The following is a 22,087-nucleotide window of genomic DNA, read 5'->3' as shown; positions in this document are numbered from 1 at the left end:
AGCAGGAGAAAATGTACAAACTCTATATGGCGGACTGATTTATTTTATAATAAATTATCGTTTAACACAGATTTGAAAATGTTACACTTTAAATTATCATGTTTGTGTCTGCAAAGACCTACATCTCGAACAGTTGAGCCTCATTCTTGAATTCTTCCTAATTGGGAGATTCTCTTTGAATGCTTTGGGATGGAAGATGTCAAAATGCAGTGACAAACTATCTTATAATGGATTCGAAATCTTAGTATTATTCTTTTAGAAAATCTGCTCAAATATTCAGGCTTTCCTGGGGTATCTCATGTGTTTTGAGGTTCAGATACTCAAAACATTCCTTTGGTAATGTATGAGAACCCATCCAGATCAACAAGACAGTCAATATAGAAGGCAGTAATTATTTCTTTGAAGGAGTCTTCTCATTCGGGTTCTTGAATTCTTCAACGTGATGGACATATAGCTAGCCATATCGCACTCCTATAATGTCAAGAAATTTCTCTAGCATTATGGAGATGAGGGCCTTTTTGAATGACCAGAGTTGGTTTATGTGTCTCAAGTCATCTGGGAAGAATTCTAGAGCGCACAGATGACGATAGAAAAGGTACACTGTTTACCTTTTTAGGTTTTGCCTAGCCAATGTTCGTACGCATGCGCTAGGAAAAACTTAATGATATGTGTGTGGGGACTGGAACGTCCCCACTCTCGCATTGGCTAGCTCCATAAATGGAGGCTAGCCATTGGGAGAAGGCTCTGTCCGTCAATCCCGGACCAGATTCGGGGGCGTTCCGAGAATTTTTGGCTTTTGGCTACGTCAGCCGAAAGCCTGTTCTCGGGAACGCCCCCGAATCTGTGCTGGCATTGACGGCACCCGCCCTCATTGCACTCCCTGCCAAAGGCACGATGCCGATTTCAGCCGTACAAGCTGCTAATGACAAACCTGTCCGTCCCCAATCTTCTCACCAATTGTCTGGTCTCAGTGGCCGGAAGTCTCGGCTGCCGGGTGAGGGGGAGGTTGCAGCGTTTCTGTCAACCCCGTCATCTCTACCTGTGGGGGTGTGGAGCAGTGCAGCACCCCGGACCAGTTGTCAGCCTCCGTGAAGCTTGTGTGCACACGAGGATTGCTCTGCAGCTTGTGTGCACACGAGGAGTGAGCTGCGGCTTGTGTGTGCACACAAGTGTGCACTTCCTGTGCACACCTCGACTCCGCGGGGCCTCCTCCCTCGGAAGGCTGTCAGCTGGCTGTAGAGTTGCTCTCCCTGCCGTCAATGCCCCCAGCGAAGACGAAGTGAGCGTCGGCAGGGCTCCTCGGGTGTCATCTCACCCTCCTCCCGACCAATGAGGGGCGGTGTGGCGGGGCGGGGCAGGCGGAGGGCAGGAACTATCTTCCAACCACCGCCATTAAAACTCTGGTGAGCTCATTAGTCCTGACATCCTTAGACTATTGCAATGGGCTCTTTATCAACGCCCAAGCAAGAGTCCTAAAAAAACTGCAGACTATACAGAATGCAGCAGCACGTCTCATTCTGGGAATTCCAAAATTTGCTCCTTTATCCAATGCCATCCCCAAACTACACTGGTTGACGATTCAGAATAGAGCCAGATTCAAATCCCAGTGCATTGTATACAAAGTCCTAAACAAACAGGGTCCACAGTTCCTTAAAGACCATCTACGACCATACCAACCCACACGCCAATTGCGCTCTACTAACAGTAACCAACTTATGGTACCTCGAACCAAAACTGTGATGTGGGGAGACCGACGGTTTGTAGTGGCGGCTTCCAAACTTTGGAATACCCTACCCCAGGACATTAGGGCATGTCCCACGCTACTCCAATTTCGCAAGAAATTAAAAACTTGGCTGTTTAATAAATAAACTTCTAAATGACACCAGGTATAGAATAATCATCAGAGCAAGGCAGTTTCACCCAGCCGGCAAATTATTCAGCGCCAAGACACCCCAGGGTATATGCTGCGCTTTACAAATGCCAATAAATAAATAAATAACTCCGCTCTGAAGGACGTTCCAGCCCCTGTGAAGCCGAGCACACTCACCTCCCCTCTGCACCCACCCGTGCCAGCCCTACCCTGCCCTCCACACCCCTCCTTGCCCACTCACTCCCCTCCTTGCCCACTCACTCCTCAGAGCTCCCAGAAGCAGCGCCAAGAAAACATCCTCGCCCACACGGTGCCCATCATCCTTCAAGGGTCCCTCCCTGTGCCCCCATCCCATGGCTTCCTGGGGACTTCTTGCAGGAGCAGCGCTCAGCGGGTCCACCCTCCTGTGACCTTTCACCTTGGCCAAGGTCGAGGCCTGAACAGCGTCCCACCCAGGTCGGAGCCATGCCGGATGGGTTCCGGCCCATCGCGGGCAGCGAGGTAAGTGTGTGAATGAGGCACGCTGCCTCTGTTTAGCGCCTCACGCCAGAGAGGCTACCTCCAGGCGCTGGCCACCCGACAGTCCCCATCAGACACGATTTCGGCATAGCGTCGGGGAACAGGCCTTCTTAAGGCAGGGTCGTTCAAGAATGGGGGCCCCAGACCCCAATGGGGGTGTCTAGAAAACTTGTATGGAGGAACATGCCCCTATGCTGGCATTGGCAACAATCGCTTCCCTTTGCTACTGTTGCCCTCGTTTTTCCAGTTGTGCTTATTTTATTTTGAAATACCTTTACATTTGTACTTTTGCCACTCACTTGTAACTTTGTATGACATGTAAAGCGCTCTTAATAAAGCCTGTGTTCGTAACTCCTAAACCACAACGAAAAGTTAAATAAAATATATATAATGAAGTGCTTCGAAGCCTAACAGGAAAAAAAGATGTGCGTGCGAAATTACGTTAACCTCGGAGCTAGCAAGTGTACCCTTGTCTCAAGAGCTCGTCACGGACATTCTTTGTGGTGTGTTTTGTCGAATGTTACAGTGAGTCTTTCTGCTAATTTGTGAAGGATTACATTTATTTAAAAATAAAACGTTTTTAAGGTGAAACGAAAGCGGCTTATTTCACGAAGGGACATTTCATTGTTACCATTGGTTTTGGTGGAATCTGCAAATAACTAGTGGCATTTTATTGCACCTTTGTTATATTTGGGCAGTGCTATATACTTTTTCGTCCGTTGCACTGCAATGAGCTAGCGTGTGGCAAAGACGCGTTTGGTTAAATGCATTTACTGCTGAGTGTTCTAGGGGGGTGTAGTCTATGTAGATTCAGCACTAAGAGTAATTAGGAAGTGGTAACAATTTGAATGTGGATATAGCGTGGCCGCCCTACTCTAGCTGGGTGCGGACACTGAGCCAGCCATGAACTTAAAACCACAATTGATTTCAGTCTAATCAGTTCAGTTGTAGCAAAACAAGACTATGACGCCCCGAATGCATTAGGGTCGCGGATGTTACACAAAATCCATTAATTACCTGTGGGGAAGTGTGTGAGGTCTGTGAGACTGCAGGCACTTTGGTGTTTATCGCACCAGTGTACTGTCTTGAAGTGGGGTATATATATGTGCTTACAGGATTGGGCCCTGTGAATGGGTATAGGAAGGGCCCGGAGCTCGAATGCCTTTTAGTCTTTAGCACTTTAGAAGTGACGTTGGAATGTATTGATAATGTGAGACGCGCAGGCAGGGATGTTACCCCTGAATGCAGCCTGTGAGGTGCTGGCAGCAGCAGGGACTGTTTTTTTGTTAGAGGAGTATGAAAGGGTCAGGCAGTACAAGCCTAGGGGCTTAGCTGAGAGAAGTGTTAAATTGCAGTTTAGACGGCACTGCAGCAGTGACTGTTTAGGCCACTTCTTGCGACATAGAGGACAGCACAAAGCAGACAGAATTAGAGGGAACACGAAGGCTCTGACCACATTTGAACTTTAGTGGCCGTCAGTGCATTAGAAGCGAGAAGCCTTTGTATGCTCTTAAAGGAGCCGCCGACCATTCCCCGGAGCCCGAGGCAGGGCAGAAAGTGGAACTTGAACCCGCGGCGGTGAGAGAAATGCGCTTTAATTACTACTGACCGCGGGGACACCATGCTCTGTTTGGCAGCCTCCCGATGTGTATATATAGCAGGCCTGTTCCGCAAGATGCCTGCAAACAGCAGGGATGGCGCTCAGGAGGTCGGTACAACAGCGGCACAGTGAGTACAGGCGAGGGGGGAGGACCTCGGTAGGGTGAGGGTGAAGTGTGTCTGGGAGAGGGCTCCGGGAGGCAGCAGGGAGCACCGGGCAGTGTGGAGGTGGCGCTCTGAGAGGACAGGCCAGCGGCAAGGGAGGAGCAGTGACGGTTACCTGAAAAGCCGTCCCTTTCCGTAAACTGCCCGAAGTGCAATGGTGCGAAAATTAAATAGAAGAGGGAGGAAAAATAAACTGTGCCCATTGTCATTTTGGGATTCCGCGCAGTTACGTGACTTTCTTTGCAAGAGGCGCGCTCTGGAGTAAGAGCAATAAACGAGTCCAGTACTTTACTCTAATTGGTTGTGTGGGCTACACAAACAGTCCCAGGGCCTATCTCAGCTGATCGTTTCGGAAGAGTACGGGTTAAACGCAGAGGGTCATTGAGGATAGCTCATTCCTGCTGCTGCTCTCTGTCCAGCTGCTGTTACCACTAATCAGCTTAAACTCCTTTCCCTTTCCAACAGGTAAGAAACTTCACTCTATGCCGATGGACGATGCGCCACATTACCCTGTATTGGGATAAAGCCAGGAACCACATTTGCCTCTGACTCCAAGTTTAGTTACTCACGGCGAACTGCAGCTGCTTCAGTGGAAGGGAGAGGAAAGCGTGTTTCGTGTCAGACAAAAGTGCCCTTTAAGCTTAACTAAAGAGTGATGTTTGGGTTTGGGCCACTAAAGGTTCCTCCAAATCGCTTCTAGTCTGGCCCAACTGAATGCGAAAAAAGGCTACTCGAATTAAAAGCAAAAAAAACAAACAGTCAAGCAAGCACTTGCTCAATAGACAATCTTCTTCACAACAGACGAAGGGCGAGGGACTGGTGGGAAGAGTGTAGTGTAAGAGGAGGAGACCGTGTGGGAAGAGTACTAGAGGAGGGAATTGAAGGACGAGAGTGTGCATGAAGAGCAGTGCTTGAAGAGTGCCAGGGCATTCCCCGGTAAAGCCAACACTGAAGCAGACCCTATGGGGCACTCTACTTCCGTCATTTGCCAGCTGAGAAACACTACCTTCTCGTATGTCACAGGCTAGTGATGCAACTCGATGTCACCACAAGTCACCACACATTCATTTCATTATTGGTACTTCTGTGAAGCGCTCTGACACCTTCGGGTAAAGTCCGCGCTATATAAAGTTGCATAAATAAATAGATAAAAACACAGGGACTGAGACAGGCGGCTACGTGTGTTTACCATTGGTGTTCCAGGGCCTAAAGCATTATTTCATGGCAACTGAATAACTAATGTACTGAAACTTTGAAATGCCTCATGGTGTAATTGCTTCTGGTCCTGCGTAAAGGTGCTATGTTTGTGGTAAATCCATGAATATTTGGGACTTGCATTTTTTAGGTTTTGCCTGGAGGGGGCTCACAGTGTGTGGGGGGCTCTGTGTGGGTGTGTGGGGGGCTCTGTTTGGGTGTGTGGAGGGCTCTGTGTGGGTGTGTGGAGGGCTGTGTGAGGGGCTCTGTGTGGGTGTGTGTGGGGGCTCTGTGTGGGAGGGCTCTGTGTGGGGGGCTCTGTGTGGGTGTGTGGGAGGGCTCTGTGGGTGTGTGGGGGGGCTCGCAGTGTGTGTGGGGGGGGCTCTGTGTGGCGGTGTGTGGGGAGCTGTGTGTGGGGGGGCCCTGTGTCTGTGGGTGGGAGCTCTGTGTGGAGGGGCTCTGTGTGGGGGGGCTCTGTGTGGGAGGGCTCTGTGTAGGGGGCTCTGTGTGGGTGTGTGGAGGGCTCTGTGTGGGTGTGTGGGGGGGCTCGCAGTGTGTGTGGGGGCTCTGTGTGGCTGTGTGTGGGGGCTCTGTGTGGCTGTGTGTGGGGAGCTGTGTGTGGGGGGCTCTGTGTGGGGGGCCCTGTGTCTGTGGGTGGGAGCTCTGTGTGGAGGGGCTCTGTGTGGGTGTATGTGGGTGGCATTTGCGAGAAATTAAGCTATTGGCATTGTAAATGACAATGCCATTTATTTAGCTGTTGTGCTGTAGCTATCATGGGACAGCGAACGTGATCATTTGTAGCTCGTCCATGTATTTTAGGTAGTGTGAAATCATTTCTCCTGTGTTCTACTGGGTGCCACCAACTCGAAGAGTGCCACTGTGTTTTCAAGGTGAAACATTATAATAGAGGCGAAAGTAGAGCTTTACGGCGACAAGTGAAATGCATGTAAAGAATGCCAACATCTATTGCTGACATTTCTGCTTACCGGCATCAGGATATCGATTAGAACTGAAGTTCCATGGGTCTCTTAAACACAAGTGCATTCACATTTTAGCCTCTTGCACTCTTACATGTAGGCACATTTTCAGAACAAAGAAAGGGGCGTGGCAGTTATTTAATGAGGAGAAAAGATAATGGGCCAGAAGGTGTGTGGGGGGCTCAGTGTGGGTGTGTGTGGAGGGCTCTGTGTGGGTGTGTGTGTGGGGGGCTGTGTGTGTGGGGGGCTTTGTGTGGCTGTGTGTGTGGGGGGCTTTGTGTGGCTGTGTGTGTGGGGGGCTCTGTGTGGCTGTGTGTGTGGGGGGGCTCTGTGTGTGTTTGGGGGGGGGCTCTCTGTGGGTGTTTGTATGTGTCATTTGCGAGAGATAAAGCTAGTGGCATTGTAAATGACAATGCCATTTATTTATGTTAAAAAAACCATAAATAAATATAATGTCAAGAGCAATGCCAATAGCTCTAACTTTAACAAAGGCAAAAACATTTTTATCAACCAACATCAATGCTTTGATGGGACAGCAGGAAGTAAAACATAATATTAAATATACTGAAGCCATTCCATATAAGAAATGGTGCACCAAAACTAAGCTCTCACACTTAATATGAGCAGTAACGGGGGGCCAATAAAGGCTCCAGAGCAAGGGAGTAATATTTCTAGCAATAGTAAATATCGCCTATTTTGTAGCACCCGTTTATAGGAAACGCCTGGTAGAGGGTTATAACAGGGTCCAGAACTTCTCTGTGAGTAAGCATAGAAGAGGGCTGAGAGAGTGACATCTCACCAGCCATGAGAGCCCCACTCCGGCGATGTAAGTGGTGTCGGTGAAAAAATGCCCATGCCTTCTCCGGACAAAGGGGCGAACCTGAAAGAGCAATATAGACGTGGTAAGGAAGCATTTACACTGATATATGAATAAGAACTGCGACCCCCCCCCCCCCCCCACACACACACACACCCTACTCTCACTCTTCTTAGGCACCAGTACAAATTAAAACAAGATTAGGGAGCTCTTTGATACTGGAACACAAAGTTAAAATGGGACAGAACCTCTTCCACTGGGACCAGAAAACTCATGCATGCTAGGATATGGAGTACACAGATGCTTGGACAAATAGTGTACAGCCCCTAAGTTACAAATCATTCTAGGACAAGATCTTTTGCACTAGGAGAGGAAAATACGTATGGTAACAGAACACACTGAACACACTCACAAACAATGGGACAGGGAGGCAATTGCATATTATAACTAACACAATTGTCTGCTATTGTTTGGGAGCTAGAAACCCTCTGTCCAGCTGATGGGCACCAAGCGTGCCTCGATGAACAGAACACGCGCACTTGAACTGTGAACACACCATGTCTGTAGTGACATCCTCACACACTTTTTAAGGTGGCTGACACACTTTGACCTTTCCCCTGACCATGGTTCTTCTTCTTGCAGGTACCCAGCTACCGGGATGGAGCTTTTGCAGGTGTGTAGCTGCCTCATTGTGCTGCTTCTTCCCCTGAACCATGCCTCAGACTCCAGGACCCAGAGAAGAGACACTGGCTTTGAGATCTGTATCCTTCCTCCAAATTGCTGCCTGCTAGTTGAACAGCATACCTGTAAAAACAGAGGTTCAAAATGTTGACTGCAGGAGAAATGGCATGACAACATTCTATCTATAAAAGAGGAGCGGAGCAATATGCTAGCTGCAGATGATGGTTACTGTGCTAACTTAGGAAGTGGTGCATGTTTTGTCGACGAAAGTTAGTAGTATGTAGCCGGCAAGTGGACATTAAACTCTGAGCGGCCTGCAAACGATGCACTGGGACATGTCAACGTGTTGCTAAGGAGGGTTGGCAAAATTCTGCTTGCCGGGGTAGGTGACCTTTTGCTTGCACTGGTGGGTGATATTGTATCTCTGACTTAAGCCGCAAGCCTCCAAAAGCGCCAGTGTGCTATGTGTGAAGGGAACTGTGTTCTTCCTGCATGCAAGAATGTTTCCCACTTGCGTTCATTGACGATGTGCTGTCTTTGAGTGAAGCAACTTCCTGCCTATTGTATTAGACATGCTACTTACAGTGGGCAAGGCCTGATGTCTGTAAGATGGAGTGACGTGCATGCTGGGACTAGGGTGACTTGCTGATTTGTAAAGTGATTCAAGAGAACTAGTTCCTCTTGTCAAAGTGCAGCGCCCTACAGAATAAGGGATACTGACCGGAGTAGATGGCCTCTTATTTCTGCATAGGAAGGAGTGGTGCGTCGTGCTCCTTTTGAATGACAAATTTCCATTGCATTTGTAACGGAAAGTTTCGATTCTGATAGGTACACGGCGGAGAGGATTATGCTCCATGTTCAGTCCTTTATTCATCACTAGCAGACTTGAACATGCAAACAAAAAGCCACCTTTCCATAAACCCTGGGGAAAGGGACTACAAAACTTTAACCAATCAGTGTCTCTAACTGTCCTCATAACGCGTTGTTCCCCCTGCACCTTCTCTTTCGGTCTTGCGACATGCAGCATTCCCAGCGACTTCTCTATTCAGCATTATTGTTGCCGGAACCTGAAATACAAACAACATACTGAGATTCATAGTCTCATAACGTGGCGATTTTGTAAAAACGCAACACAGAAATTACCAAGCCAGTCAGTGACACAATCCTTCATCTCAGCAGTGGAAAAAACTAACCTCACTAGAAGAGAAACCAACAACATGTACTTATACCTTACGGAACAACCTGATGCACGAACCCATAGAGACATAGTATGCCCAATTCTAGCATAAATGGGTGGTACGTATCCCCAGAAACCATGGGTGGGAATAATCCTCGCCTCTTAATAGAATTGAAACTTTCTGTTACAAATGTTAGGACATTTTTCATTCCGTGTCCAGACCAGAGGCGAGGATTATGCTTGTTCAAAGCTTGTCAAACATCAAAGAGACCATATTCAAAACCGGTTTAAAGTAAAACTGCTTAAACATTGGTCTTTGGGCACAATTGGCTACGTTCAGGATGTCCTCAAAACGGACTCCCAGATTGAACGCTTTCAAGACCATGGCCCCTCTCACAGAATGAGCACCAAATTGTGAGATATCAATACCAGCCTCTTGCATAACCCAACATATCCATCTTGCAATTGTTTGGGAAGACCCTGCCTTTAATGGTTTCTTAAGGGATATCAGCAATTGCCTAACCGCGGGAGGTCTCCAATCTTCCGTCATACTTTCATGTCTTCAGACATTGCACCACACACAACTTCGGAGAGCCATCAGACACGAGTAGGAGATTGCCAGATAATTTGATTTTGTCCTGTGAGAAATGTGAAAAGTACCCCCCTCTGGTGTGAATACTCTGCCTGTAAAATTTAGCACCTGGTTAAAATCCCATACGGCAGAATATCTAGGCTCTGAAGGCAGTGAGAGACGAATGCCCTGCATCAGTTTACGGATCAATTGGTGCTCCCCGACCGAATGACCCTAGTTTGGGGCGTGAGCAGCCGAAGTAGCGTACCCGAAGGTATTGACCATTCTATAATCCAAACTTTCTAAAGCCAAAGATGCTAGGAAGTTCAGGATTTGGACAACGTCCAACCCCAAGGGATTGCAACCTTTTTGTATACACCAATATTACCCATCTCGCCTATGCAGATTTATATCTTCTGTCGGTTCTGTCAGCCCAGGCGGATGCCAACATCTGCTTGGCCTTTGCTGAAAGGCCGGCGACTCTCTATTGTTCCCTGTAATCCTCCAAGCCATGAGTAGAAGCTGCTCTTGAAGTACCAACAGGTGAGGATTCCCTAGCAGGTCCTGGAGGAGATCCTGAGCATGAGATTGACAGATTGGAGAATGCCAAGAAAAAGTTCCATAAGAACTGGAAACCAAACTTGCGATGTCCAATACGGAATTATTAGGACTACCCGGGCACAAAACCGTCTTACCTGTGTGGACACTCTCATGATCATCGCAAAGGGGGGGAAAGCATAACCCCATTTCTCGACCAACCCTGCAAGAAAGCATCTGTCGCCGCTGGCAGGGGATCCAGCCTCCAAATAAAATACCAGTCCACCGGATGGTCCAGGCGAGATACAAAGAGGTCAACGGTGAATGGACCCCACCAACTGCCAATCAGTCTGAAAACCTGTGAAACCAGTTGCCGCAGACTCGTATCTTACCACTCCCTCGAGCAGCAATCCACCTCTTCGTTGGAGCTCCCTGGAAGATATTCCACCTTGACAGTTATGTTTGGATAGACAAAAGGTCCAAAATTCCTTGACCAGGAGTTTCGACTGAGGACCAGAACCCCCCCCCCCCCCCCCCCCCCCCCCCCCTCCACACCCTTCCCCTCCATATGGTTACAGTACCAATATTTCCAGGCAGTTGATGTGGAGCTGTTGCTCCTCCATGGACCACTTTTTGTTGGTGGAGGAGTCCCTGTAGCGGGCCTCCTATCTGGATTTGCTGGAGTCCAGGTCAATATTGAAGGCCTCTGTGAAGGTGAAAGGTTCTGAGCCATCAGAGCGCCCTGTGATGTAAGGTACCCGGAAAAACCACCTGAATGGAAGAGGATAGAAGCCCTACCACACAAGCCATATAGAGCAGTATCGTCAATGGGTGAGCCAGGGTGTGCCTCTACTCACTCTGAATTTTCGCCATCTTTCGGGAGGGAAGACTGAGCATCTTGAAAGTGGAATTGATGACCACACCTAAGAACTTCGTCTGTTTGGACTGGGTCAACAGGGACTTCTGCTTGTTTATAATGAAACCCAAACCTTCCAGCACAAAAATTGCCATCTGCAGCTGTTCCTTCAGCCTGACTGGGCATCGATTCATGAGGAGAACGTCGTTTAGGTAAATAATTAGACGGAACCTCAGAGCGCAGAAAAACTCCATGCTGTTTTGAGAATCTTGGTGAGAAACCAAAGAACAACGAAAGACCGAAAGGAAATGTGGTGAATTTGAATACCTGCCCTCGCCACAAAGTGCAGGAATCTGCGTTGGAGCAGGAAAAGGGGGATAGTCAAGTACGCATCTTTGAGATCGAGGAGAACCATCCAGTCTTCCATCTGAAGAAGATCGTGGAGCAAATTAATTCAGTCCATTTTGAAGTGGCGGTAAACCAGCCACCCGTTGAACTCCTTTAAGTTGATGATGGGCCGTTGACCCCCGTCTCACTTCTCCACGTGGAAGATATTGCTCAAAATCCAGTTGTGTAGGAACAATGCCAGCCCTCCACTTGTTGATGGGAGGACGGACAAACATCTGCTTGATTGCTATGGAACTGGCCTCTAGAGGAACAACCTCTCCCGTGACCCATCTGGCCTCTCCAGGAAGGGAAAAACTCCTTGTCAGGACCGGTCATGCCACTGGTTCCAGCGGTAGCCATGGCCTCTGGCAGGGCTTGTGCATAGAGGAGTCGGTTGAGCACCCCCTGCCACGACTGACCTCCACAAACATTTTAGAGCAGAATATTTTCTTTATTGAGGTTTGAGCCTTATTCAGAGAGGTAAAGTAAATGTGGCTACGAATTTGTCCAACTCTTTAATGAAAGGGTCTCCAAATAAACCCCGCTGGGCCACTGAGCCTACTTTAGTGGAAGCCTGATCTTTTAGCTTAGAATCAACTTTTAATAAAAATGACCCCCGCGTCTCTGTGGATAATGCGCAGTTCACATTTTCTAGAGCAATGAGCGCGCATTGAGCCCAGTCAGACATGACTCTGGCGAGAGCGGGCCACCAGAAGCCTTTGCCGCTTCTGCCAGCTCCAGGATTTTAATGAGGCCCTAGGGTATCCAAGAGCTTGTCCTGGCAGGACCTCAAGGACTGATCAATCCCTTTTTTGCGATCTCTAATATATTTAGCCAAAAAAGTGGCCAGGCGGGGATCTATATCTGGGGCAAGAGCCACATTATCTGCTAGGTAGGGCCAAGGGCATTAGACACATAGACGTGCTTCTTTCTCAAGGAGTTGACCAACGCGCTCCACCACATATTTGGCAACCTTAGCAGATGGAGACATTCCACTGACCTGGTGTGCATTAGATCATTGGAGTCTAGTATGTCAGAAGGGTCATCCTGGTCGTCAGAGGGATTTGGAGTGGACTTTGGTGACTGGCGCCAGGGATGGAAAGGGCCTGCGTCTTCATTAGAATCCCCATGGGAGTTGTCATCATCCCCGATCAGGAAGGGGAGACTCAATGAGTCGCCATCCGGCAGTGGGTCTAGCAGTGCCTATGAATCATCCCCAAACCCAGATGGGATTGGCCTGGCCAAGAATGGCTTTTTTAGGCACTCAAGCGCACTTAGGTCCATCCTTGAGTCAGCTTTACGCTTTTTTGGGCATTGGTCAGTCTCCGCATTTGATATCGTGGGACTCCATGGCTGGGGTGGGTCCAGCTTAATGCTTTGGTGGACTGGACAGAATAATGCAATTTGCAGTAAGCCCCGTTCTTAGGGCGCAATTGCAGAGGCCACTGCTTACTGAATGGACACATCCACAGCATCACACAATTTGTCATCCAAAGGAAGGACAGCAAGGTATTCCTCCACATATTCCACTTCCACAACACTGCAATGAGAATGATTATGGCAAACACCGTATAGTAGACAACTCAGTAGTGCAACGCGAAGTTGCAGTGAATATTCTGTATACATCTGGGTTGTTGCAATATGGCTCCAGTTAGAATTTGGGGGTGCTATAAAACGTGCATATCTGAAAGAAACGGGTTAGTATTAGATTCCTTATCTTCGAATATCCCCAGGCGTCAGACTGGATCCGAAAACTTTTGCGTAGCAGTACCCTTGTGTCTCGGTAGGTGTCGTCTGCGGCTCCGCGTCCATCGTTGACGTCGCCGGAGTACTGAGACGCCGCCCTCGCGCGCTGACGTCAGTTCTTCTTTTTTCAGCGCCAGCAAGCGCAGATCTGGAAAAAGTTGTACCCTTAGTCAATTTTTGACTAACTTTTTCGATCCTTTTTGATCATCTTTCGAAGTCGCTTTGACTCTGATGGTGCCGGTAGGGATGCCCGGGTTCAAACCCTGCGTCGATTACAAACGACTGATGTCGGTTACTGACCCCCCGCCCCCCCCCCCCCCCCCCCCCCCCCATCGCCTGTGCCTGACCTGTCTGGGCCCAGACCACGACGACAGGTCCTGCTCCGACTGCCGGGCCCTGACGTCCAAAGCTAGACGGGAACGGTCCCGCAAGCGACTTGAGCTCCGGCAGTCGGCCCGCGCCGCTTGAGGCCCCGGTCCGGAAGGAGGTCGATGGACCGGTCGCGGGGTCTGAGTCCTCATAGCTCCCGGAGGCATCACCAGTCTTCGGCCTCGAAGTCCTCAGGTAAGAAGTCGAAGAGGCGTCATCGCTCTTCTGACTCACCCCCCCCCCCCCCCCGACGCTCGTGCGACGTGGCCGGGGGTTTGGGCGGCACTGCCCCCGCGGCTCCGCCGGAGCCGCAGGCGCCGCAGCCTGCTCCATACCCACCAAACCCTGGGCAGAACGCGACGCCGGAGGAGATCAACGCCTTCCTCATGGCCATGAGGTTGCTCACTCCTCCGTCCGGTTCCGTAGCGCCTTCAGGCAGAGCGGCCCTGACTGGGTCCCCAAGCAGGCCGGGTGCTTCGGCGCCGTTGGCGACTTCTGTCCCGACGCCGCAGGGCCCCGCTGGATCCGGATCCAGGTCGTCGCCGGTCGACCTTACGACCGCGCCAGCCCCCAGGGTGTCTCCTTCGGCGCCGTCCCAGGACGACATTGTCCCTGGTCCTACCCTCGATTCTGGTCCGGCGTCGGAGCGGCGCCGCTCTCAACGCCGAGGGGAGATTTCTATATCTATGACGCGGCCCCATCCTTTGACCCTGAGTATCAGGAGATGGGTGGAGAGGAGGATTGGGAGGGGTCCGAGGACCCTCTGGCACGTGAGTGCCAGTCTTCTCAGGAATAGACAGGTGAGCTTGGGGAGGCCAGTGGTCTGGACACTTCGCCCAACACTGATTTTGTCTCCCCTCCTACCGTGGCTACGGAGGAGGGAGCTGCCTATAGTGTATAGTATAGTATAACCTTGAGCCCCCCGTCGCGGCCGTGAGGACTAACCTCCTCACTGAGTTCCTTAAACCGCAGGCAAGCTCGGCCGAGCCTCTGCTGCCTTTTAATGAGACCTTGTCATACGTTCTTCTGGGCACTTGGTCCAAGCCCGCTACAGGTCCGCCTGTAGATAGGAATGTGGCAAGGTGCCACCGCCCGGCTCCGGGCGACCCTTTCTTCCTCTCCACCCACTCCACCCGAGAGCCTGGTCATCCAGGCCTCTAACTCCCAGACCGCATTCCTGACGGTTCCCCCTGATCGGGAATCCAAGAGGTATGAGCAATACGGAAAAAAGGTGTTCTCCTCCCTGAGTTTGGGGTTGCGGTCAGTCAACACCGCATGCCTCTTGGGCCGTTACACCCACTCTCTGTGGGACACAGCCGCGGACGTGCTGCCACAATGTCCGGAGGGGGTCCGGACTAAACTCTTCCAATCCCTTGTCGAGATGCGGCACGGTATTCCATCTGGTGTGGGCTGGATACCACGGACTCACTGGGCAGAGCGATGGCAACAATGGTGGCGATTCGTCGACATGCCTGGTTGAGGACCGCCAACTTTTCGGCTGATGTCCAAAACACCCTTATGGACATGCAGTTTGATGGCCGTCGCCTCTATGGCGACAAGGCAGACCATGCGCTTGAGTGCTTTAAGGACTCCAGGGCTGCGGCCAAGTCCTTGGGCCTCTCGGCCCGCGCCAGCAAACGGCTGCCTTTCGCTCCTTTCGTGGCCAAGGAAGGGGCGCCCCCACACGTCCTGCCAGCCACGGGACGCAGACTACCATCCAGCGCGGTGGCGGATGTGGAAACCGCCGTGGCGGCGGTCGGGGACAGCGGCGAGGTCAGTCCACACCTGCCCCTGCAGCATCCGCCTCAAAACCCTCCTAGTCCGAGCTTTCAGGCTCATGTGACGCCAGTGAGGGGCAAGGTTCGTCATCACCACCTTCACTGGTGCACTGTCACATCGGACAGGTGGGTGCTGCAAATCGTCCGAGGGGGCTAATGCCTCCCCTTCGAAGCGACCCCATCCAGCCATGCCACCGCAGTACCACCGCGTGTCGGGGGATCACTTGAAACTTCTACAAGAGGAAGGTATAGCCCTCTTGGCCAATGGGGCCATCAAGCGCGTTCCTGGTCCAGAAGTAGGGTGTGGTTGTTACTCCCACTACTTTCTGGTACCCTAGAAGGGCAAAGGGGGCCTACGCCCTATCTTGGACCTGCGGAACGTCAACGGCTTCCTCCGGAAGGAGAAGTTCAAGATGCTGACACTGGCTCAGGTCTTAGCTGCCCTGGACCCGGGAGACTGGATGGTAGCGTTGGACTTGCAGGACGCTTATTTTCATATCCCCGTCCTGCCGGCCCACCAGCGTTACCTGCGGTTCACGGTAGGCTACGAGCACTTTCAGTTTACCGTGCTCACCTTCTGCCTTACCATTGCCCCACGAGTGTTCATATAAGTGATGGCGGTGGTCGCAGCTCATCTGCGCAGGTTAGGGGTTTCAGTCTATCCATACCTCGACGACTGGTTGTTGAAGGCGGGCTCGCCCCAGACTGTCGTCAGCCACCTCCTCACCACGGCCGACCTCCTGCACCTGCTGGGGTTCTCCATCAATGTGCCCAAGTCACACCTGTGTCCCTCTCTGAAGCTCCTCATCATCGGAGCGGTTCTAGACTCTGCGCAGTTTCAGGTTTCTCCTCCCGAACAGTGGGTTCGTGATATTCAGGCTCTGATTCTGATCTTTCATCCGTTATCCCGTGTCTCAGTCTGGTTGACGCTGCGGCTTCAGGGGCTGATGGCCTCCTGCATCCTTCTGATGCATCACGCCAGGTGGCGGATGCGGGCTCTGCAGTGGGACCTGAAGTTTCAGTGGGCCCAGCATCAGGGCAACTTGTCCGACCATGTCTTGATCTCGGAGGGCACTGCAAGACCGTTGCAGTGGTAGCTCACGGACCGCGATTGGGTCAGCGGCAGATCCCTCTCCCTACCCCAACCGGAGCACACAGTTGTGACGGACGCGTCCCTCCAGGGCTGGGGGGGGCACATGGGAGAGGCGGAGATCTGAGGCCTCTGGTCTCCGGCGGAGTCCCGGCTCCACATCAACCTTCTGGAGCTGCAGGCGATTCAGCTTGCACTGAAGGCATTCCTCCCCTCTGTATGGGGGAGTGTAGTGCAGGTGTTCACGGGCAACACCACCGCCATGTGGTACTGCAACAAACAGGGCGGGGTGGGGTCGTGGACTCTATACCAGGAGGCTCTGCGCCTCTGGCAGTGGCTGGAACATCAGGGCGTGACCCTGGTGGTTCAATACCTGGCAGGTTCCCTGAACGCCAGGGCGGACGAACTCAGCCGTCGGTGCATGATGGATCATGAATGGCGTCTGAACCCTGACGTGGGGCAAGGCCTCTTTCAGCAGTTGGGAGAGCCTTGGTTAGATCTATTTGCCACAGAAGAGAACGAGCAATGTCATCAGTTCTGCGCGTTGGAATTTCCAAGGCGGCACTCGCTCAGACACTTTTCGTCGCAAGTGGAGCTGCGGTCTGTTGTACGCCTTTCCGCCTATACCACTTCTGCCCAGAATGCTGAAGAAGATCAGACGCGACCGGACCCAAGTTATCCTTGTGGCTCCGGACTGGGCACGAAGATACTGGTATCCTGAGCTACTCAGCATGTCTGTTGATTCCCCCAATACTTCTGCCTCTTCAGGAGGACCTTCTGTCGCAGCAGCAGGGGACCGTCCTCCACCCGAACCTGTCCAGTCTCCACCTCCATGCTTGGAGATTGAGCGGCGACAGTTGAGGCCATTTGACTTGCCTCCTGAAGTTTGTAATGTGATTCTGGCAGCCAGGCGTCCCTCCACAAAGTCAGTATACGCCTGCAGGTGGAACAGATTTGTGGCATGGTGCACAGCAAAGGCTGTGGATCCTCTCTCTGCCGCCCTTTCTGAGGTTCTCCTCTTCCTTCTTTCTCTTGCCCAGTAGGGCTTTGCTCTGGGTACTATCAAGGGCTACCTTTCTGCCCTTTCCGCCTTCTTAAGGCTACCTGGTCAGCCTTCTTTGTTCAAGTCCCCGATTGTAAATAGGTTCTTGAAGGGCATCACTCATATGTTTCCCCCCCCCCCCCCCTGTTCCTTTCGTGATGCCCCAGTGGGACTTGAACCTGGTTCTGACTTACCTGATGGGCGCTTCTTTTGAGCTGCTTCATAACTGTCCTCTCTGTCTTCTTACGCTTAAGACTGCTTTCCTGGTTGCCATCACCTCTGCCAGGAGAGTGAGTGAGCTCCAGACTCTTTCCTCCAAGCCTCCATTCCTTTCTGTCCATCCGGACAAGGTTGTGTTGCGGACAAGACCCTCTTTCCGGCCCAAGGTAGTCACGGCCTTCCACTTCGGGCAGTCCATCACCTTGCCCACCTTCTTTCCGCCTCCGCATCCCTCTAAAGAGGAAGAGCGGCTCCACCGTCTGGACCCAAAACTATCTGGATCGCACACGCCAGTTCCGGGTGGATGACCAACTCTTTGTTGGTTACGTGGGCGCTAAGAAGGGACGGGCAGTTCACAAACGGACCATCTCTCGGTGGGTCGTGTTGTGCATCAAGGCATGCTACTCCTTGGCTAAGAAGGAGCCTCCTGTTGGGCTGAGGGCCCATTCCACTCGGGCCACGGCGGCTACTACTGCCCTGGGCCGGAGAGTCCCCTTGCAGGACATCTGTCAGGCAGCTACGTGTACCTCGCTGCACACGTTCGCAAGACACTATTGCCTGGACAGCCAAGTCCGGAAGGATGGCTTCTTTAACCGTTCCGTCCTCCAGGACTTTCTGGTGTGATTATTGGTTCGCAGACCCACCACCGGGGTTGGTATTGCTGGGGTATCTATTCTAAGGTAAGGAGTCTAATACTAACCTGTTTCTTTCAGATGCACAAGTTTATTACCTTCGGTAACGATATATCTGTAAGAAACAGTAGTTAGTATTAGATTCCTTACTGCCCCACCCATCCTCCCTGTTCTGCGAACCGATATCTAGGGTTAAGGTCATCCCCTTTCAGGGCCCTAGTTTCATGGCACCAGTACTGGTTTTTATCATGGCTCTGCGTTTCTGGCGCGGAAAAGCTGTGCATAAGAACTGACGTCTGCGCGCGAGGGTGGCGTCTAAGTACTCCAGTGACGTCATCCCAGCGCCAACGGCGGACGCGGAGCCGCAGACTACGCCTACCGACACGCAAGGGTACTGCTACGCAAAAGTTTACGAATCCAGTCTGACGCCTGGGGATATTCTAAGGTAAGGAATATAATACTAACTACTGTTTCTTACAGATATATTGTTACTGAAGGTAAGTAACTTGTGCATTTTGTGTATGTCTGGCCCCACAAAACCCTATAGCTCAAAGGATAAAACTGCACCTGGGACAGACCCCTAGCGGCAGCAATGCGCGCATCCCTGCATTCTTGCGTATGACAATGAAAGCACACAGAGCAATACACCCCCTTGCAATGACAGGTGTTGTAACGCCTCTTGTTGAGAAAGTCTACAGACCCCGACGGGGCATACAAGGCTTTCAGGGTCCGAATTCCTGAGGTACCATGCCCCACAGCAAAGAGGGCGTCACAAGTGTTTACGACGCGCAAGTTTGCAGCGGAGCATCGAGACGTGTAGAGCGTCTAATGGGTCGCCTTGCACACTGCACACGTGTGGTGACGGTCCCCTGAATAATAAACCTAAATGTTCTAACTAATGGGCACTGAGGTGCGGTCCCGCGGATTAGAGCAATACCAGTAGAAGAAAACAGTATAGCAATGGCAAACGCAATACAGGACAACTCTTAGTGAAATAAAGATCAAGAGCACCTGTCTGCCTGCTGGAGCAGAAAGAAAGAGGAGGTGTCAGAAAGAGCAACATGTTATGAGGACAGAGACTCTCATTAGTTAAAGTTTTTGTAGCTCCTTTACTGTGGGATTATGGGAAATGGGTATTTTTTTGTCTAAATGTTAAAGTCTGATGGAGAATAATTTAGGATTGAAAATTGAGCATAATCCGCGTCTCAGGTCCTGATTTAGAATTCATGTAAGCCCTGAAGCGGACTGCTACCTGTGTCCAGGCTTATTTTCTTGTGACAGATTAGGGACTGAGGTTGAATGTCATTTGGATATTATTCGTAGTAGTTCATTACTCCATAAAGAACAATTCTGTTTGTTTTCAAGCAAAAACAATCCTATTTGATTTTTTTTCTGTTTTGAAGCCCACTGTGCTTTATTTAGCCATTTTATACTCCTGCAGACAATCAATCCGCATTTGTTAAGTGTGACTACTCACCCGTGAAGGTCTCAAGTCGTGCGCTCGGTGGGGGGTGTCAGTTGAAGAGCCAGGTCTTGAGATCCTTGAGACACGTTGCATTCTGGAAGTAATGAGCGATATGAAAAATTTGGATGTATTTAGTCTGTAATAAAAAGTCAGCAGTCTGCTTGGCATTAAAATTGTTACTGGCAATACTACGGTTTGCCCCATCATCCATACAGTGAGTTTATTTAGAAAGGGTTATGTTTCACAGGGTAGTCAGGGAATTATCCTCACCTGTATAATGCTGGAGGTTTTCATGCAGTTTTGCCTCCCAGAACCCTCCCAGTAGAATGGTGGAAAGATGTATTCTAGCATTCTGGTACAGGTTAGTATTTTGATGGTTGAAAAGCACTTTTTTGAACGATGGTGTGTTGAATGTTCTGATATAGTTTGTGAAAAGCTGGTGTTTCAGTGATGTAAAGTCACTTGTTTGAAGGCTATTACTTTTACATTGAAGATGCATTTTGGTTGGAGACTGGTCTTTTCGAAGAGGAATGCGCTCCTTTTAATATCAGTGTTTTGATTGTCGGATGGTGCTCCTTTTAAGATTTCTGTTTTGGTAATGGGACGAAGATCTTTTTTTCGCATTAAAATGGCACCCCGCTGTGAAATGTGCGTTTTTAGTTTTTTGGGGGGTTTTTTGCAACTGCGAAATGCATTATGATGAAGGATGTTTATTTGAGGAAGGATGCTTCTCTTTTAAAAAGATATTTTTTCAATTGCGGATCCCTGTGGCATTAAATTGTATTACTTTGTTTTAACAATAACTGTGCACTTAGGTTTGTGTTTTAAGGTGATCATGTCGCTCCAACTCGATTGCGGACCAGGAATTGCAAACTCTATTACGGCTGTACGAATCTCCACCCGACCATGTCTTAGACAATGAGGAACATGCTATTCGCCTAGTCTCCATCAACTCTTGCAGAACATCATCTCCAATCCAGAGAGGAATAAACCGGAATAATCTTCACTCTTTAATTTCAAACCAAGATTATCAGGAGCCTTGTCCTATGAAGCCCTGAAACAAGATTTCTTGCCTTCTTCTAAACTGCCGCTCAGCCCCTAAACACGCCTCAGACATTTCTGACCTCATCCTAAGCATGAAAATGGAACTAGTTATCCTCACTGAAACATGGCTCAAGGAATCATCTTCTCCATGCCTTAACCTTCTGGTCCCCCAGACTTCAACATCATTAGATTAGACAGACCCCACAAAATAGGCGGAGGATTAGCCTGCATACATCGATCGGACCTCACAATCTCAAAATTTCACTTTGAACCCCTGGACTCGTGTGAATACCTTGGGATCTCTGTGATCACTTTCTTAAATTACATATATTCTACCATCCTCCAGGACAAAACATAATTGTCACAGAACACCTTATGGAAATCATCAAGGCAAACTCGTCCACTCACTCAAATGACATATATTTCTTCATGGTTTCAATCTTCACTGGGAGAACACACTAGACAAGCAGGTCAACCCCCTTAAAACCTTCCTTGCTGACCACTCCCTGATCCAAGCTGTCTCTGAGCCAACTCACTCAAAAGGTTCCACGCTAGACTGGCTCATTTCTAAACTAAATACTATTGAATCAATCTCGATTACCCCTTGTGACTGGTCAGACCATCACATTATCACCTTCCAAATCCCTTCCTGTAACAAGAAAATCCTCCCACAACAAATTAAACCTAAACAATGGATAAGAGACACAAAGAACATCAACTGGATCAAGCTTGCTTCCCAATGTGAGAAGGCTCTCATCCCCCCTAACATAGGAGACGTCACTGCCCTCCCTGATCACTATAACTCCACGATGACTAAAATATTAGACCAAGCACCACCACTAAAACTCAAAAGAATTCCCGACAAGGATAAAAACCCATGGTACAGGGAAGCCCTGAATGAGGAGAGACGCAAACTCAGATCAACGGAACGGAAATGGAGGCAATACCCCCCCCCCCCCTCTCCCCCCCCCCCCCCCCCCCCCCCCAGCTGAAACTACTCAGAAAAGCAAGGAAATCATACAATAAAAGTATTCTAAAATCAAAAAAACACTTCTTCAAATCAGAACTAGAGTGCTAAAAAAAGACCCAAAAAACTCTTCAAAATTCTGAATCAGCAATCAAACAAATTGGCCAAATCTTCACTCCTAACATCAACATCACAGCTAAGTAGTAACACATTTTCCACATTCTTCACAGCAAAAACAAATTCCCTCCAACTTGGAACTCAATATGGCAGCAAGCAACGTAGACACCCCAAAGATCAGGCAGACCACTAACCTGGTACTACTGAAGCGATCTCTACCCAAAAATAACTCTCACTGGTCCAACTTCGATTGTATGATATCACCAAA

At 50.0% G+C, this 22,087-nt stretch overlaps 1 protein-coding gene across 1 annotated transcript in view; it reads left to right on the top strand.

Annotated features, from left to right (window-relative positions):
- CCDC134 (coiled-coil domain containing 134) overlaps positions 1-22,087 on the top strand; it is a 51,000-nt gene that overhangs the window by 5,353 nt on the left and 23,560 nt on the right. Inside the window, exon 2 of the mRNA XM_086963479.1 lies at positions 7,784-7,902. Within this exon, the coding sequence (XP_086819605.1) occupies positions 7,800-7,902 (103 nt within the window). The 5' untranslated portion in view covers positions 7,784-7,799. The remainder of the gene's footprint in view (positions 1-7,783; positions 7,903-22,087) is intronic.

Source organism: Lissotriton vulgaris, chromosome 1_1, assembly GCF_964263255.1.
Source record: "Lissotriton vulgaris chromosome 1_1, aLisVul1.2, whole genome shotgun sequence".
Taxonomy (NCBI): Eukaryota; Metazoa; Chordata; class Amphibia; order Caudata; family Salamandridae; genus Lissotriton; species Lissotriton vulgaris.
The sequence above is the reverse complement of the archived record's forward strand: the minus strand, read 5'-3'. Positions and strand labels throughout refer to the sequence as shown.